Genomic DNA, 18,059 nt, shown 5'->3' with positions numbered 1-18,059 from the left:
GCTGTACTAGCGTGTTAGGACAGGTTGGTATTAGAGCATAGAGCTGTACTAGCGTGTTAGGACAGGTTGGTATTAGAGCATAGAGCTGTACTAGCGTGTTAGGACAGGTTAGTATTAGAGCATAGAGCTGTACTAGCGTGTTAGGACAGGTTGGTATTAGAGCATAGAGCTGTACTAGTGTTAGGACAGGTTGGTATTAGAGCATAGAGCTGTACTAGTGTTAGGACAGGTTAGTATTAGAGCATAGAGCTGTACTAGTGTTAGGACAGGTTGGTATTAGAGCATAGAGCTGTACCAGCGTGTTAGGACAGGTTGGTATTAGAGCATAGAGCTGTACCAGCGTGTTAGGACAGGTTGGTATTAGAGCATAGAGCTGTACTAGCGTGTTAGGACAGGTTGGTATTAGAGCATAGAGCTGTACTAGTGTTAGGACAGGTTGGTATTAGAGCATAGAGCTGTACTAGCGTGTTAGGACAGGTTGGTATTATAGCATAGAGCTGTACTAGCGTGTTAGGACAGGTTAGTATTAGAGCATAGAGCTGTACTAGTGTTAGGACAGGTTGGTATTAGAGCATAGAGCTGTACTAGCGTGTTAGGACAGGTTGGTATTAGAGCATAGAGCTGTATTAGCGTGTTAGGACAGGTTGGTATTAGAGCATAGAGCTGTATTAGCGTGTTAGGACAGGTTGGTATTATAGCATAGAGCTGTACTAGTGTTAGGACAGGTTGGTATTAGAGCATAGAGCTGTACTAGTGTTAGGACAGGTTGGTATTAGAGCATAGAGCTGTACTAGTGTTAGGACAGGTTGGTATTAGAGCATAGAGCTGTACTAGCGTGTTAGGACAGGTTGGTATTATAGCATAGAGCTGTACTAGCGTGTTAGGACAGGTTGGTATTAGAGCATAGAGCTGTACTAGCGTGTTAGGACAGGTTGGTATTAGAGCATAGAGCTGTACTAGCGTGTTAGGACAGGTTGGTATTAGAGCATAGAGCTGTACTAGCGTGTTAGGACAGGTTGGTATTAGAGCATAGAGCTGTACTAGCGTGTTAGGACAGGTTGGTATTAGAGCATAGAGCTGTACTAGCGTGTTAGGACAGGTTGGTATTAGAGCATAGAGCTGTACTAGTGTTAGGACAGGTTGGTATTAGAGCATAGAGCTGTACTAGTGTTAGGACAGGTTGGTATTAGAGCATAGAGCTGTACTAGTGTTAGGACAGGTTGGTATTAGAGCATAGAGCTGTATTAGCGTGTTAGGACAGGTTGGTATTAGAGCATAGAGCTGTACTAGCGTGTTAGGACAGGTTGGTATTAGAGCATAGAGCTGTACTAGCGTGTTAGGACAGGTTGGTATTAGAGCATAGAGCTGTACTAGCGTGTTAGGACAGGTTGGTATTAGAGCATAGAGCTGTACTAGCATGTTAGAACAGGTTGGTATTAGAGCATAGAGCTGTATTAGCGTGTTAGGACAGGTTAGTATTAGAGCATAGAGCTGTACTAGCGTGTTAGGACAGGTTGGTATTAGAGCATAGAGCTGTACCAGCGTGTTAGGACAGGTTGGTATTAGAGCATAGAGCTGTACTAGTGTTAGGACAGGTTGGTATTAGAGCATAGAGCTGTACTAGCGTGTTAGGACAGGTTGGTATTATAGCATAGAGCTGTACCAGCGTGTTAGGACAGGTTGGTATTAGAGCATAGAGCTGTACTAGCGTGTTAGGACAGGTTGGTATTAGAGCATAGAGCTGTACTAGTGTGTTAGGACAGGTTGGTATTAGAGCATAGAGCTGTATTAGCGTGTTAGGACAGGTTGGTATTAGAGCATAGAGCTGTACTAGCGTGTTAGGACAGGTTGGTATTAGAGCATAGAGCTGTACTAGCGTGTTAGGACAGGTTGGTTTTAGAGCATAGAGCTGTACTAGTGTGTTAGGACAGGTTGGTATTAGAGCATAGAGCTGTACTAGTGTTAGGACAGGTTGGTATTAGAGCATAGAGCTGTACTAGTGTTAGGACAGGTTGGTATTAGAGCATAGAGCTGTACTAGCGTGTTAGGACAGGTTGGTATTAGAGCATAGAGCTGTACTAGTGTTAGGACAGGTTGGTATTAGAGCATAGAGCTGTACTAGTGTTAGGACAGGTTGGTATTAGAGCATAGAGCTGTACTAGTGTTAGGACAGGTTGGTATTAGAGCATAGAGCTGTATTAGCGTGTTAGGACAGGTTAGTATTAGAGCATAGAGCTGTACTAGCGTGTTAGGACAGGTTGGTATTAGAGCATAGAGCTGTACCAGTGTGTTAGGACAGGTTGGTATTACAGCAGGGTAGTTGAGCCTCAGGGTAGTTGAGCCTAGGGACAGCAGGGTAGTTGAGCCTAGGGACAGCAGGGTAAGTTGAGCCGCCTTGCGGTAAGATGTGTCTGCTCTGTATGCAGGTAAATAAATGTGCGTGGGTGCGTGCGTGCGTGCGGATTTAATGGCGACTTCCTTGTTTCTGTTCCGGTTGCAGGACACTGACGTTCTGTGGACAGACTTCCATCAGAAGCTTGTGGATAATGCTTTGATATCCATGGACACATACCTGGGGCAGTTCCCTGATATAAAGGTAGGATCATACCTGGGGCAGTTCCCGGATATAAAGGTAGGATCATACCTGGGGAAGTTCCCAGATAAAGGTAGTATCATACGTGGAGAAGTTCCCTGATATTGAGGTAGGATCATACCTGGGAAGTTCCCAGATAAAGGTAGGATCATACCTGGGGAAGTTCCCTGGTATTAAGGTAGGATCATACCTTGGGGAAGTCCCGGGTTAATAGGTTGGATCATACCTGGGGAAGTTCCCTGGTATTAAGGTAGGATCATACCTGGGGAAGTTCCCTGATATAAAGGTAGGATCATACCTGTGGAAGTTCCCTGATATAAAGGTAGGATCATACCTGGGGAAATTCCCTGGTATTAAGGTAGGATCATACCTGGGGAAGTTCCCTGGTATTAAGGTAGGATCATACCTGGGGAAGTTCCCTGGTATTAAGGTAGGATCATACCTGGGGAAGTTCCCTGGTATTAAGGTAGGATCATACCTGGGGAAGTTCCCTGGTATTAAGGTAGGATCATACCTGGGGAAGTTCCCTGGTATTAAGGTAGGATCATACCTGGGGAAGTACCCTGGCATTAAGGTAGGATCATACCTGGGGAAGTTCCCTGAAATTAAGGTAGGATCATACCTGGGGAAGTTCCCTGGCATTAAGGTAGGATCATACCTGGGGAAGTACCCTGAAATTAAGGTAGGATCATACCTGGGGATGTTCCCTGGCATTAAGGTAGGATCATACCTGGGGAAGTTCCCTGGCATTAAGGTAGGATCATACCTGGGGAAGTACCCAGGTATTAAGGTAGGATCATACCTGGGGAAGTTCCCTGTGATTAAGGTAGGATCGTCATCGTCGTACTCTCTTCCTAATGATTTGCTTTGATTCATACATACTGCATACCGACCTGTTCTTATCACTTGTGTGTTAGTCTTTCTCCCCCCGCCCATCCCCTCTTCTCTTGACAATAAAGTATTGTTCTTCTTCTTCAGTCTCGTATTGCTAAGCGTGACAGGAAGCTTGTGGACTATGACAGCGCCAGACACAACCAGTCTTCTACCAATAAGGGGAAGAAAGGAAAGGACGGGGGCATCAAGATCACCAAGGTAACAGGACCTGTCCCAGCACTGTGGGCCTTTTATTAACATCAATCTGTTGTCTGCGTTTGCCAGTAATTTACTCAGAACTAAATATATCTGTTTAAAATGACTGTCTATCTCGTTCCCTCTATCTCTCTCTATCCCCCTTTATGTATCTCTCTCCCCCTTTATCTCTCTCTTTCTCTCTTTTGCTCTTTCTATCTCTTTCTCCCCCTATTATCTCTCTCTCTCTTTCGCTCTCTTTCTCGCTCTATCTCTCTCTCCCCCCTTTATCTCTGTCTATTTCTCTCTCCCTCGCTCTCTCTCTCTCTCTCTCTCTCTCTCTCTATTTCTTTCTCTCCCTCTCCACCCCTCCCTCTCTCTTTCTCTCTCTGTCTTCCCTCCCTCTTTATATATTATCTCTCTCTCTTCCAATCTCCAGCCAGTGTCTCTGTTAGAGAGGGCCACTCCAGTTTGGGCTCAGGGCATCCTGTCAGCCCACAACATTGCTCAGAGTAACCTCTCGAGGAACCAGGTGGGTCCATCACCCTTGTCAACCACCTTGTCGACTAGTGCTTTCATGGGGATTTCAGAATGTAGTCTAGTATATAATCTGCCAGCAATAGTTTTAGACGTTTAGAAAGAGCCTCCATTTTCCACAGCTTCTTTCCCAGGCACAAAACCTTTGTCTTCAGACAAGGGAGATATGGTTTACAAAATCAAATGAAATATTCACTGAAAAACAAATACAGTATGAATAAAAATACCAATTATTTGGCATACAGTCATTGGCTAGTCATTGGCCAGTAGTTGGCCAGTAGTTGGCCAGTAGTTGGCTAGTAGTTGGTCAGTAGTTGGCCAGTAGTTGGCCAGTAGTTGGCTAGTAGTTGGCCAGTAGATGGCCAGTAGTTGGCCAGTAGTTGGCCAGTTGTTGGCCAGTAGTTGGCCAGTAGTTGGCCAGTAGTTGGCTAGTAGTTGGCTAGTAGTTGGTCAGTAGTTGGCCAGTAGTTGGCCAGTAGTTGGCTAGTAGTTGGTCAGTAGTTGGTCAGTAGTTGGCCAGTAGTTGGTCAGTAGTTGGTCAGTAGTTGGCCAGTAGTTGGTCAGTAGTTGGTCAGTAGTTGGCCAGTAGTTGGCTAGTAGTTGGCCAGTAGTTGGCCAGTAGTTGGTCAGTAGTTGGCCAGTAGTTGGCCAGTAGTTGGCCAGTCGTTGGCTAGTAGTTGGCCAGTAGTTGGCTAGTAGTTGGTCAGTAGTTGGCCAGTAGTTGGTCAGTAGTTGGCCAGTAGTTGGCCAGTAGTTGGCCAGTCGTTGGCCAGTCGTTGGCCAGTCGTTGGTCAGTAGTTGGCCAGTAGTTGGCCAGTAGTTGGCCAGTCGTTGGCTAGTAGTTGGCCAGTCGTTGGTCAGTAGTTGGCCAGTAGTTGGCTAGTAGTTGGCCAGTAGTTGGCCAGTAGTTGGTCAGTAGTTGGCCAGTAGTTGGCCAGTCGTTGGCTAGTAGTTGGCCAGTAGTTGGCTAGTAGTTGGTCAGTAGTTGGTCAGTAGTTGGCCAGTAGTTGGTCAGTAGTTGGCCAGTAGTTGGCCAGTAGTTGGCCAGTCGTTGGCCAGTCGTTGGTCAGTAGTTGGCCAGTAGTTGGCCAGTCGTTGGCCAGTCGTTGGCCAGTAGTTGGCCAGTAGTTGGCCAGTAGTTGGCCAGTCGTTGGCTAGTAGTTGGCCAGTCGTTGGCTAGTAGTTGGCCAGTCGTTGGCCAGTCGTTGGTCAGTAGTTGGCCAGTAGTCGTTGGCCAGTAGTCGTTGGCCAGTAGTCGTTGGCCAGTCGTTGGCCAGTAGTCGTTGGCCAGTCGTTGGCCAGTAGTCGTTGGCCAGTAGTCGTTGGCCAGTCGTTGGCCAGTAGTCGTTGGCCAGTAGTCGTTGGCCAGTCGTTGGCCAGTCGTTGGCCAGTAGCCACCAGTCGTTGGCTGTTCACCTTCCTAATATTGAGTTGCACCCCCTTTTGCCCTCAGTGTGTAGTGTATTGGAACGGGAAGAGCAGGTGTTCATAATGTTTTGTTCACTCAGTGTGTAGTGCATTGGAACGGGAAGAGCAGGTGTTCATAATGTTTTGTTCACTCAGTGTGTAGTGCATTGGAACGGGAAGAGCAGGTGTTCATAATGTTTTGTCCACTCAGTGTGCAGTGTATAGGAATGGGAAGTGATAAAAAATAATCATCAGTGTGTATGTGTGTGTGTGTGTCAGGCGGAGGATGAGTTGGAGAGAGCTCAGAAGGTGTTTGAGGAGATTAATGAAGATCTTCAGGAGGAACTGCCCTCACTATGGAACAGGTACATCTGGAATGGAACAGGTACATCTGGAATGGAACAGGTACATCTGGAATGGAACAGGTACATCTGGAATGGAACAGGTACATCTGGAATGGAACAGGTACATCTGGAATGGAACAGGTACATCTGGAATGGAACAGGTACATCTGGAATGGAACAGGTACATCTGGAATGGAACAGGTACATCTGGAATGGAACAGGTACATCTGGAATGGAACAGGTACATCTGGAATGGAATAGGTACATCTGGAATGGAACAGGTACATCTGGAATGGAACAGGTACATCTGGAATGGAACAGGTACATCTGGAATGGAACAGGTACATCTGGAATGGAACAGGTACATCTGGAATGGAACAGGTACATCTGGAATGGAACAGGTACATCTGGAATGGAACAGGTACATCTGGAATGGAACAGGTACATCTGGAATGGAACAGGTACATCTGGAATGGAACAGGTACATCTGGAATGGAACAGGTACATCTGGAATGGAATAGGTACATCTGGAATGGAACAGGTACATCTGGAATGGAACAGGTACATCTGGAATGGAACAGGTACATCTGGAATGGAACAGGTACATCTGGACTATGGAACAGGTACATCTGGAATGGAACAGGTACATCTGGAATGGAACAGGTACATCTGGAATGGAACAGGTACATCTGGAATGGAACAGGTACATCTGGAATGGAACAGGTACATCTGGAATGGAACAGGTACATCTGGAATGGAACAGGTACATCTTCACTATGGAACAGGTACATCTGGAATGGAACAGGTACATTTCACTATGGAACAGGTACATCTGGAATGGAACAGGTACATCTGGAATGGAAGAAAAAATAAAATATATGTATTTGTAGCGTTTGATATTATAGACAGTACTAGCTATACATTAATACATGTCACTTCAATAAGGTTTGTAATAATTGTTAGTAAAATCTCTCTCCCCCTTCCATCTCTTATCTCCATCCTCTCTCTCTGTCTCCATAGTCGTGTTGGCTTCTACGTTAGCACCTTCCAGAGTATGGCTGGCTTTGAGGAGAAGTTCCACAAGGAGATGGGGAAGGTGAGTCTGTTGTCCATCCCAAAGAGATGGGGAGGTGAGTCTGTTGTCCATCCCAAGGAGATGGGGAGGTGAGTCTGTTGTCCATCCCAAAGAGATGGGGAAGGTGAGTCTGTTGTCCATCCCAAGGAGATGGGGAGGTGAGTCTGCTGTCCATCCCAAGGAGATGGGGAGGTGAGTCTGTTGTCCATCCCAAGGAGATGGGGAGGTGAGTCTGCTGTCCATCCCAAGGAGATGGGGAGGTGAGTCTGCTGTCCATCCCAAGGAGATGGGGAAGGTGAGTCTGTTGTCCATCCCAAGGAGATGGGGAGGTGAGTCTGCTGTCCATCCCAAGGAGATGGGGAGGTGAGTCTGTTGTCCATCCCAAGGAGATGGGAAGGTGAGTCTGTTGTCCATCCCAAGGAGATGGGAAGGTGAGTCTGTTGTCCATCCCAAAGAGATGGGAAGGTGAGTCTGCTGTCCATCCCAAGGAGATGGGGAGGTGAGTCTGTTGTCCATCCCAAGGAGATGGGAAGGTGAGTCTGTTGTCCATCCCAAAGAGATGGGGAGGTGAGTCTGTTGTCCATCCCAAGGAGATGGGGAGGTGAGTCTGCTGTCCATCCCAAGGAGATGGGAAGGTGAGTCTGTTGTCCATCCCAAGGAGATGGGGAGGTGAGTCTGCTGTCCATCCCAAGGAGATGGGGAAGGTGAGTCTGTTGTCCATCCCAAGGAGATGGGGAGGTGAGTCTGTTGTCCATCCCAAAGAGATGGGGAAGGTGGGTCTGTTGTCCATCCCAAGGAGATGGGGGAGGTGAGTCTGTTGTCCATCCCAAGGAGATGGGGAGGTGAGTCTGCTGTCCATCCCAAGGAGATGGGGAGGTGAGTCTGTTGTCCATCCCAAGGAGATGGGGAAGGTGAGTCTGCTGTCCATCACAAGGAGATGGGGAGGTGAGTCTGCTGTCCATCCCAAGGAGATGGGGAGGTGAGTCTGCTGTCCATCCCAAGGAGATGGGGAAGGTGAGTCTGCTGTCCATCCCAAGGAGATGGGGAGGTGAGTCTGCTGTCCATCCCAAGGAGATGGGGAAGGTGAGTCTGCTGTCCATCCCAAAGAGTTTGGGAAGGTGAGTCTGTTGTCCATCCCAAAGAGTTTGGGAAGGTGAGTCTGTTGTCCATCCTAAGTTAGTGGTGATTTTCCTCTGAGTGATGACTTGCATGTTGGTGTAACCGAGATGTCCATGGATATCGAAGATTTGATAGTCTGTCTGTCTGTCTGTCTGTCTGTCTGTCTGTCTGTCTGTCTGTCTGTCTGTCTGTCTGTCTGTCTGTCTGTCTGTCTGTCTGTCTGTCTCGTCTCTCTCTCTCTCTCTCTCTCTCTCTCTCTCTCTCTCTCTCTCTCTCTCTCTCTCTCTCTCTGTCTCTGTGTTATACTCACCGTGTGCAGCTGGACCAGAATCTGTACGATGTTCTTGTCAAACTGGAGAGACAGGACATGTGCGGGTGAGTCTCTGTTATTGTGTTTTATACTTTCCTCTTTTATCATTGTTAATTCAGTCACTAGTTTATATAGGATGACTTCTGTCAAACTATCAATAACATCTAGGATGTAAACATCACACCCCATTGTTCTGATGACAGTATTGTGGATGGGAGGAGGGGTCCTTGTGTCTATGTGTAGACATGTTGTGAAAGGTGTTGGTTGGAGTGACAGAGGGCTATTGTGTTGATCAAAGGGGCTATTGTACTGGTGCCTGTGGTGACACGGTGGGGGTTGAAGTGATGAGTTAGTTAGGATGGATGGGGGCTCCTTCTTACATCAGCTGTACAGCACTTTGTGACATCAGCTGATGTAAGAAGGTCTTTATAAATGCATTTGATTTGATTTGTTACCTCCTGAATTTTAAATTGATCAAATATATTTGTTAAATCTCACTAATTCTACACACAATACTCAATAATGACAAAGTGAAAACATGTTTTTAGAAATGTTTGTACATTTATTGAAAATAAAATACTGAAAATGAATTTACATAAGTATTCACACCCCTGAGTCAATACTTTGTAGAAGCGCCTTTGGCAGCGATTACAGCTGTGAGTCTTCCTGGGTAAAGTCTCTAAGATCTTTGCATACGTGGAGTGTGCAACATTCGCCCATTTTTCTTTTGTAAATTATTTAAGCTCGGTCAATTTGATTGTTGATCGTTGCTAGACAGACATTTTCAAGTCTTGCCATAGATTTACATGTCGATTTTAAGTCGAAACTGTAACTAGGCAACTCAGGAACATTCATTGTTGTCTTGGTAATCAACTCTGGTAATCATCAGTGTAGATTTGGGTTATTTGTGTTTTAGGTTATTGTCCTGGTGAAAGAAGAATTTGTCTCCCAGAGTCTGTTGAAAAGCAGACTGAACCAGGGTTTCCTCTAGGATTCTACCTGTGCTTATAGCTGTATTCTGTTTCTTTTTATCCTAAAAAACTCCCATGTCCTTGCCGATGGCAAGCATACCCATAACATGATGCAGCCACCACCATGGTTGAAAATATGAAGAGTGGTACTCTGTGATGTGTTGTGTTGGATTGGCAACAAACATAACACTTTCTATTCAGGACAAAAAAAGTTATTTTTTTGCAGTTTTACTTAAGTGCCTTGTTGCAAACAGGATGCATGTTTTGGAATATTTTTATTCTGTACAGGCTTCCTCCTTTTCACTCTGGAAATTAGGTTAGTATTGTGGAGTAACTACAATGTTGTTGACCCATCCTCAGTTTTCTCCTACCACAACCATTAAACTCTGTAACTCTTTTAAAATCACCATTGGCCTCATGGTGAAATCCCTGAGCAGTTTACTTCCTCTCTAGCAACTTGTTTTTTTAATTTATTTAACCTTCATTTAACTAGGCAAGTCAGTTAAGAACAAATTCTTATTTACAATGACAGCCTACCAGGGAACAGTGGGTTAACTGCCTTGTTCAGGAGCAGAATGACAGATTTTTACCATGTCAGGTCAGAGATTTGATCCATCAACCTGTCGGTTATCGGCCCAACGCTCTAACCACTAGGCTACCTGCCTCTCTAACCACTAGGCTACCTGCCCCTCTAACCACTAGGCTACCTGCCCCTCTAACCACTAGGCTACCTGCCCCTCTAACCACTAGGCTACCTGCCCCTCTAACCACTAGGCTACCTGCCCCTCTAACCACTAGGCTACCTGCCTCCTCTAACCACTAGGCTACCTGCCTCCTCTAACCACTAGGCTACCTGCCTCCTATAACCACTAGGCTACCTGCCTCTCTAACCACTAGGCTACCTGCCTCCTCTAACCACTAGGCTACCCTGCCTCCTCTAACCACTAGGCTACCTGCCTCTCTAACCACTAGGCTACCTGCCCCTCTAACCACTAGTCTACCTGCCTCCTCTAACCACTAGGCTACCTGCCCCTCTAACCACTAGGCTACCTGCCCCTCTAACCACTAGGCTACCTGCCTCCTCTAACCACTAGGCTACCTGCCCCTCTAACCTCTAGGCTACCTGCCCCTCTAACCACTAGGCTACCTGCCTCTCTAACCACTAGGCTACCTGCCTCCTCTAACCACTAGGCTACCTGCCCCTCTAACCACTAGGCTACCTGCCCCTCTAACCACTAGGCTACCTGCCTCCTCTAACCACTAGGCTACCTGCCCCTCTAACCTCTAGGCTACCTGCCCCTCTAACCACTAGGCTACCTGCCCCTCTAACCACTAGGCTACCTGCCTCTCTAACCACTAGGCTACCTGCCTCTCTAACCACTAGGCTACCTGCCCCTCTAACCACTAGGATACCTGCCTCTTAATGTAGTTAGGAAGGACGTCTGTATCTTTGTAGTGATTGGGTACATTGATATACCATTCAAAGTAGTCATTTAAAAATCATGTTAAACACTATTATTGCACACAGAGAGAGTCCATGCAACTTATTATGTGACTTGTTATGTGACTTGTTAAGCACATTTTTACTCCTGGACTTATTTAGGCTTGTCATAACAAAGGGGTTGAATACTTATTGACTCAAGACATTTAAACTTTTAATTTATAAAAATGTTCTACAAACACAATTCCACTTTGACATTATGGGGTATTGTGGGTATGCAAGACAAAATACTTGGTGCTTTTCAAGTAGATCAAGTAGAGTCGTTGTAATTTTTTTAACCTTTATATAAGGGGAGGGGTTTGGTTAGGGTGTCCTGTTAAAACTGTTTTGGTGGTGTTGGAGGGGTTTGGTTAGGGTGTCCTGTTAAAACTGTTTTGGTGGTGTTGGAGGGTTTTGGTTAGGGTGTCCTGTTAAAACTGTTTTGAATGGGGAGTCTTTTTTTTGGAGTCTGGGTTAAAATCCAACATTGTAATCAAACTGGTTGAAGGTATTTTAAGGCCACTCGGAGCATTCTGAGGAATCAACAAGCAGTCTGGACTTCACAGAGCCCTGGAAGTTACACTTTTCTCTTTCAATCACTTTGATGCAATTTTCTAAACTTTTAGTCAATTGACTGAGTACAACAAACACATTCACAAAGTCTCTTGTTCATCTGCTTTTCAAAACGCAATATTCATTTTTAGTATGATTTTCATGTCAACAATACAATTAACTATCGCTTATTCAAACTGCTCAAAACGGATAACGATATAGTGTCTAGTTAACGTATATAGTTTGATAACTGCTGAACACTATCTTTCTCTTCTCTGTCCTTCTCCCCTCTCTCTGTCTGTCTCTCTCTCTCCTCGTTCCTTCTCCCCTCTCTCTCTGTCTGTCTCCTCTCTCTCCTCGTTCCTTCTCCCCTCTCTCTCTCTCCTCGTTCCTTCTCCCCTCTCGCTCTGTCTGTCTCCTCTCTCTCCTCGTTCCTTCTCCCCTCTCTCTCTGTCTCCTCTCTCTCCTCGTTCCTTCTCCCCTCTCTCTCTCTCCTCGTTCCTTCTCCCCTCTCTCTCTGTCTGTCTCTTTCTCTCCTCGTTCCTTCTCCCCTCTCTCTCTGTCTGTCTCTCTCTCTCCTCGTTCCTTCTCCTCTCTCTCTGTCTGTCTCTCTCTCTCCTCGTTCCTTCTCCCCTCTCTCTCTGTCTGTCTCTCTCTCTCCTCGTTCCTTCTCCCCTCTCGCTCTGTCTGTCTCCTCTCTCTCCTCGTTCCTTCTCCCCTCTCTCTCTGTCTCCTCTCTCTCCTCGTTCCTTCTCCCCTCTCTCTCTCTCCTCGTTCCTTCTCCCCTCTCTCGCTGTCTGTCTCTCTTTCTCCTCGTTCCTTCTCCCCTCTCTCTCTGTCTGGCTCCTCTCTCTCCTCGTTCCTTCTCCCCTCTCTCTCTGTCTCTCTCTCTCTCCTCGTTCCTTCTCCTCTCTCTCTGTCTCTCTCTCTCCTCGTTCCTTCTCCCCTCTCTCTCTGTCTGTCTCCTCTCTCTCTCTCTCTCTCTCTTCTCTTTCCTTCTCCCTTTCTCTCTCTCTCTCTTTCCTTCTCCCCTCTCCCTCTCTCCTTCTCCCTCTCTCTCTCTCCTTCTCTCTCTCTCCTTCTTCTCTCTCTCTCTCTCTCTCTTCTCTTTCCTTCTCCCTTTCTCTCTCTCTCTTTCCTTCTCCCCTCTCCCTCTCTCCTTCTCCCTCTCTCTCTCTCCTTCTCTCTCTCTCCTTCTTCTCTCTCTCTCTCTCTCTTTCTCTCCTCGTTCCTTCTCCCCTCTCTCTCTCTTTTCTTTCCTTCTCCCCTCTCTCTCTCTCTCTCTCTCTCGCTCTCCTTTCTTCCCTCTCTCTTCTAGTGAGCTCCCCAGAGGAGCAAGTCTAGCCAATCACACTCTGAGTCCAGGCGGACCGCCTCCCATCCCTAAGTCCCCCTCCAAGGTATTGTCACACACACACACACACACACACACACACACACACACACACACACACACACACACACACACACACACACACACACACACACACACACACACACACACACAACACACACACACAAATACTCACAAACACACACACACAAATACACACAAATACACACACACTCAAATACACACAAATACACACACACTCAAATACACACAAATACACACACACTCAAATACACACACTCACACACAAACACATACAAACACATATACTCACACACACACACACATATACACACACAGACAAACACACACACACACACACACACGTGGCCCTCTGGAAATTGTTGCTGCAAGTCTTTGGGGAAGTTTTTCAAGGCAAGCACAGATAGACGTTCACGTGGGCCCGGATACAAAAACATACACATGCACCTTTTCATAATTTAGAGAAAACAACAGACAACAGATCAGGGGCGGACTGGGAAAATAATTTGGCCCTGGCATTTTTTCCACACAAGCCCACATCGCTGGGTACGCTGCCAACTCACCTCTGTTCTCTGCTGTCACTCTGTGCTTCTTCTTGTTCTCTGTCTGTCTGCATGTCTGCTTAATGTAAAATACTGTTCTCTGTCTGTCTACATGTATGCTTAATGTAAAATACTGTTCTCTGTCTGTCTACATGTATGCTTAATGTAAAATACTGTTCTCTGCCTGTCTGCCTGTCTGCTTAATGTAAAATACTGTTCTCTGTCTGTCTGCCTGTCTGCTTAATGTAAAATACTGTTCTCTGTCTGCCTGCATGTCTGCTTAATGTAAAATACTGTTCTCTGTCTGTCTGCCTGTCTGCCTGTCTGCTTAATGTAAACTACTGTTCTCTGTCTGCCTGTCTGCTTAATGTAAAATACTGTTCTCTGTCTGCCTGCATGTCTGCTTAATGTAAACTACATGATACTGTAAATGGCCTCATTAACAGGGCAGACTGTCCAGGTAGTGGAGCCAGAAGCATTCCCGTTTTAGTAGGACGTTATCAATGTCCCCACCCCTACAGGGCATGGGAACCTTCTCTGTCACAATCAACTTGAGTGTTGTAATGTCGTGATTTAATTCTGAGGAAGCACTGTTGATCATTTCTAAGAATGGATGACTTTATGTTCGGTGATGCGGACCTTGAGTAATCGCTTAGTTTTTCCCGCACTTTAGTAAATAAACATGTGATGAAGCACAGGTGGTTCTGCTGTGGATATTGAGGGTTTTCTACGGTTTTTTTTCAGGTGATGGAATATTTCTGTGCTATACAGTGAGGGAAAAAAGTATTTGATCCCCTGCTTGATTTTGTACGTTTGCCCACTGACAAAGAAATGATCAGTCTATAATTTTAATGGTAGGTTTATTTGAACAGTGAGAGACAGAATAACAACAAAAATATCCAGAAAAACGCATGTCAAAACATTTTGAAATTTATTTGCATTTTAATGAGGAAATAAGTATTTGACCCCCCCCTTCAATCAGAAAGATTTCTGGCTCCCAGGTGTCTTTTATACAGGTAATGAGCTGAGATTAGGAGCACACTCTTAAAGTGTGTTACCTGTTACCTGTGTTACCTGTTACCTGTATAAAAGAGACCTGTCCACAGAAGCAATCAATCAATCAGATTCCAAACTCTCCACCATGGCCAAGACCAAAGAGCTCTCCAAGGATGTCAGGGACAAGATTGTAGACCTACACAAGGCTGGAATGGGCTACAAGACCATCGCCAAGCAGCTTGGTGAGAAGGTGACAACATTTGTTGCGATTATTCGCAAATGGAAGAAACACAAAAGAATTGTCAATATCCCTCGGCCAGGGGCTCCATGCAAGATCTCACCTCGTGGGGTTGCAATGATCAATTTTTTTTCGTACTGGTCCCCCTAAGTCAGAACCGTCCAGAGTAGTGATGCTAGTCGGGCGGGCAGGTACAGGCAGCGATCGGTTGAAAAGCATGCATTTAGTTTTACCAGAATTTAAGAGCGGTTGGGGGCCACGGAAAAGAGAGTTGTATGGCATTGAAGCTCGTTTGGAGGTTAGTTAACACAGTGTCCAAAGAAGGGCCAGAAGTATACAGAATGGTGTCGTCTGCGTAGACGTGGATCAGAGAATCACCAGCAGCAAGAGCGACATCATTGATATATACAGAGAAAAGAGTCGGCCCGAGAATTGAATCCTGTGGCACCCCCATAGAGACTGCCAGAGGACCGGACAACAGGCCCTCCGATTTGACACACTGAACTCTATCTGAGAAGTAGTTGGTGAACCAGGCAGTCATTTGAGAAACCAAGGCTGTTGAGTCTGCCGATAAGAATGCGGTGATTGACAGAGTCGAAAGCCTTGGCCAGGTCGATGAAGACGGCTGCACAGTACTGTCTTTTTTCGATGGCGGTTATTATATCGTTTAGGACCTTGAGCGTGGCTGAGGTGCACCCATGACCAGCTCGGAAACCAGATTGCATAGCGGAAAAGTTAAGGTGGGATTCGAAATGGTCGGGGATCTGTTTGTTAACTTGGCTTTCAAAGACTTTAGAAAGGCAGAGCAGGATGGATATAGGTCTATAACAGTTTGGGTCTAGAGTGTCTCCCCCTTTGAAGAGGGGGATGACCGCAACAGCTTTCCAATCTTTAGGGATCTCAGACGATACGAAAGAGAGGTTGAACAGGCTAGTAATAGGGGTTGCCACAATTGCGGCGGATCATTTTAGAAAGAGAGGGTCCAGATTGTCTAGCCCAGTTGATTTGTAGGGATCCAGATTTTGCAGCTCTTTCAGAACATCAGCCGTCTGGATTTTGGTGAAGGAGAAGCGGGGTGGGCTTGGGCAAGTTGCTGCGGGGTGAATAGTTAGTTAGTTTAAAAAAAATGGAATGGGGCATGCTTATTTAAGATGGTGAGAAAAGCACTTTTAAAGAATAACCAGGCATCCTCTACTGACGGGATGAGGTCAATATCCTTCCAGGATACCCGGGCCAGGTTGATTAGAAAGGCCTGCTTGCTGAAGTGTGTTAGGGAGCGTTTGACAGTGATGAGGGGTGGTCGTTTGACCGCGGACCCATTACGGATGCAGGCAATGAGGCAGTGATTGCTGAGATCCTGGTTGAGGACAGCAGAGGTGTATTTAGAGGGCAGGTTGGTCATTGTAATATCTATGAGGGTGCCCGTGTTTACGGATTTGGGGTTGTACCTGGTAGGTTCCTTGATAATTTGTGTGAGATTGAGGGCATCTAGCTTAGATTGTAGGACTGCTTGGGTGTTAAGCAAATCCCAGTTTAGGTCACCTAACAGTATGAACTCTGAAGATAAATGGGGTCAATCAATTTGCATATGGAGTCCAGAGCACAACTGGGGGCAGAGGGGGGTCTACATCAAGCGGCAACAGTGAGAGACTTATTTCTGGAAAGGTGGATTTTTAGAAGTAGAAGCTCGAACTGTTTGGGCACAGAACTGGATAGCATGACAGAACTCTGCAGGCTATCTCTGCAGTAGATTGCGACCTCGCCCCCTTTGGCAGTTCTATCTTGGCAGAAAATGTTGTTGTTGGGGATGGAAATTTCATAATTTTTGGTTGCCTTCCTAAGCCAGGATTCAGACACGGCTAGGACATCCGGGTTGGCAGAGTGTGCTAAAGCAGTGAGTAAAACAAACTTAGGGAGGAGGCTTCTAATGTTAACATGCATGAAACCAAGGCTTTTACGGTTACAGAAGTCAACGAATGATAGCGCCTGGGGAATAAGTGTGGTACTGGGGTCTACAGGGCCTGGATTAACCTCTACATCACCAGAGGAACAGAGGAGGAGAGGAGAGGAGAGGAGGAGTAGGATAAGGGTACGGCTAAAGGCTATAAGAACTGGTCGTCTAGTGCGTTGGGAGCAGAGAATAAAAGGAGCAGATTTTTTTTGGGGGGGGGGTAGAATTGATTCAAGGCATAATGTTCAGACAAGGGTATGGTAGGATGTGAGTACAGTGGAGGTAAACGTAGGCATTGAGTGAAGATGAGAGAGGTTTCGTCTCTCGTGGGACCAGTTAACCAGGTGAGGTCTCCGCATGTGTAACGGCCGTCTGAAGGAGTAGACCAAGTTGCAGTGTGTATCGTGCTCATCTTCTTTATTATTATTAAACAACGGGAAAAAACAAACGACAGCCAAACAGTTCTGTCAAGTATACTCACAAAACAGAAAACATCTACCCACAAAACCCAAAGGAAAAACACGCTGCCTAAGTATGACTCCTAATCAGCAACAACGATGTACAGCTGTCCCTGATTGAGAGCCATACCAGGCCAAAACTAAGAAATACAAAGCATAGAAAAAAGGACATAGAATGCCCACCCATATCACACCCTGACCAAACCTAAATAGAGACATAAAAAAGGCTCTCTCAGGTCAGGGCGTGACAGTATGTGTGGGACAAAAGAGCTATCTAAGGCAAGGTGAACGGGACTGAGGGCTCTACAGTGAAACAAAACAGTAAGGACTAGCCGAGACAGCAGTAGACAAGGCATATTGACATTAGAGAGAGGCATAAAGCAGTCACAGGTGTTGATCGGGAGAGCTAAGACAACAACGGGTAAATTCTTGAGGGAAACCTGTTTCAGTCTTCCAGAGATTTGAGACTGGGATGGAGGTTCACCTTCCAGCAGGACAATGACCCTAAGCATACTGCTAAAACAACACTTGAGTGGTTTAACGGGAAACATTTAATTGTCTTGGAATGGCCTTGTCAAAGCCCAGACCTCAATCCAATTGAGAATATGTGGTATGACTTAAAGATTGCTGTACACCAGCAGAACCCATCCAACTTGAAGGAGCTGGAGCAGTTTTGCCTTGAAGAATGGGCAAAAATCCCAGTGGCTAGATGTGTCAAGCTTATAGAGACATACCCCAAGAGACTTGCAGCTGTAATTGCTGCAAAAGGTGGCTCTACAATGTATTGACTTTGGGGGGTGAATAGTTATGCACCCTCAAGTTTTCTGTTTTTCTGTCTTATTTCTTGTTTGTTTCACAATAAAAAAATATATTTCTTCTTCAAAGTGGTAGGCATGTTGTGTAAATCAGATTATACAAATACCCCTCCCAAAAATCTATTTTAATTCCAGGTTGTAAGGTAACAAAATAGGAAAAATGCCAAGTGGGTGAATACTTTCGCAAGCCACTGTATGTATCACCCATTGTTACTTTATCAATTCTCT

At 45.9% G+C, this 18,059-nt stretch overlaps 1 protein-coding gene across 3 annotated transcripts in view; it reads left to right on the top strand.

Moving 5' to 3' along the window:
- LOC106586919 (myc box-dependent-interacting protein 1) overlaps positions 1 to 18,059 on the top strand; it is a 36,609-nt gene that overhangs the window by 6,691 nt on the left and 11,859 nt on the right. For all 3 annotated transcript variants that reach the window (XM_082969207.1, XM_082969208.1, XM_082969206.1), the window contains 7 exons: positions 2,501 to 2,596; positions 3,572 to 3,685; positions 4,101 to 4,193; positions 5,885 to 5,970; positions 6,970 to 7,045; positions 8,463 to 8,518; positions 12,775 to 12,856. In XM_082969207.1, the coding sequence (XP_082825333.1) occupies positions 2,501 to 2,596; positions 3,572 to 3,685; positions 4,101 to 4,193; positions 5,885 to 5,970; positions 6,970 to 7,045; positions 8,463 to 8,518; positions 12,775 to 12,856 (603 nt within the window). The remainder of the gene's footprint in view (positions 1 to 2,500; positions 2,597 to 3,571; positions 3,686 to 4,100; positions 4,194 to 5,884; positions 5,971 to 6,969; positions 7,046 to 8,462; positions 8,519 to 12,774; positions 12,857 to 18,059) is intronic.

Source organism: Salmo salar, chromosome 25 (genome assembly GCF_965601325.2).
Source record: "Salmo salar chromosome 25, fSalSal1, whole genome shotgun sequence".
Lineage (NCBI taxonomy): Eukaryota > Metazoa > Chordata > Actinopteri > Salmoniformes > Salmonidae > Salmo > Salmo salar.
Note: the sequence above shows the minus strand (reverse complement) of the source record. Positions and strands in the feature narration are given on the sequence as shown.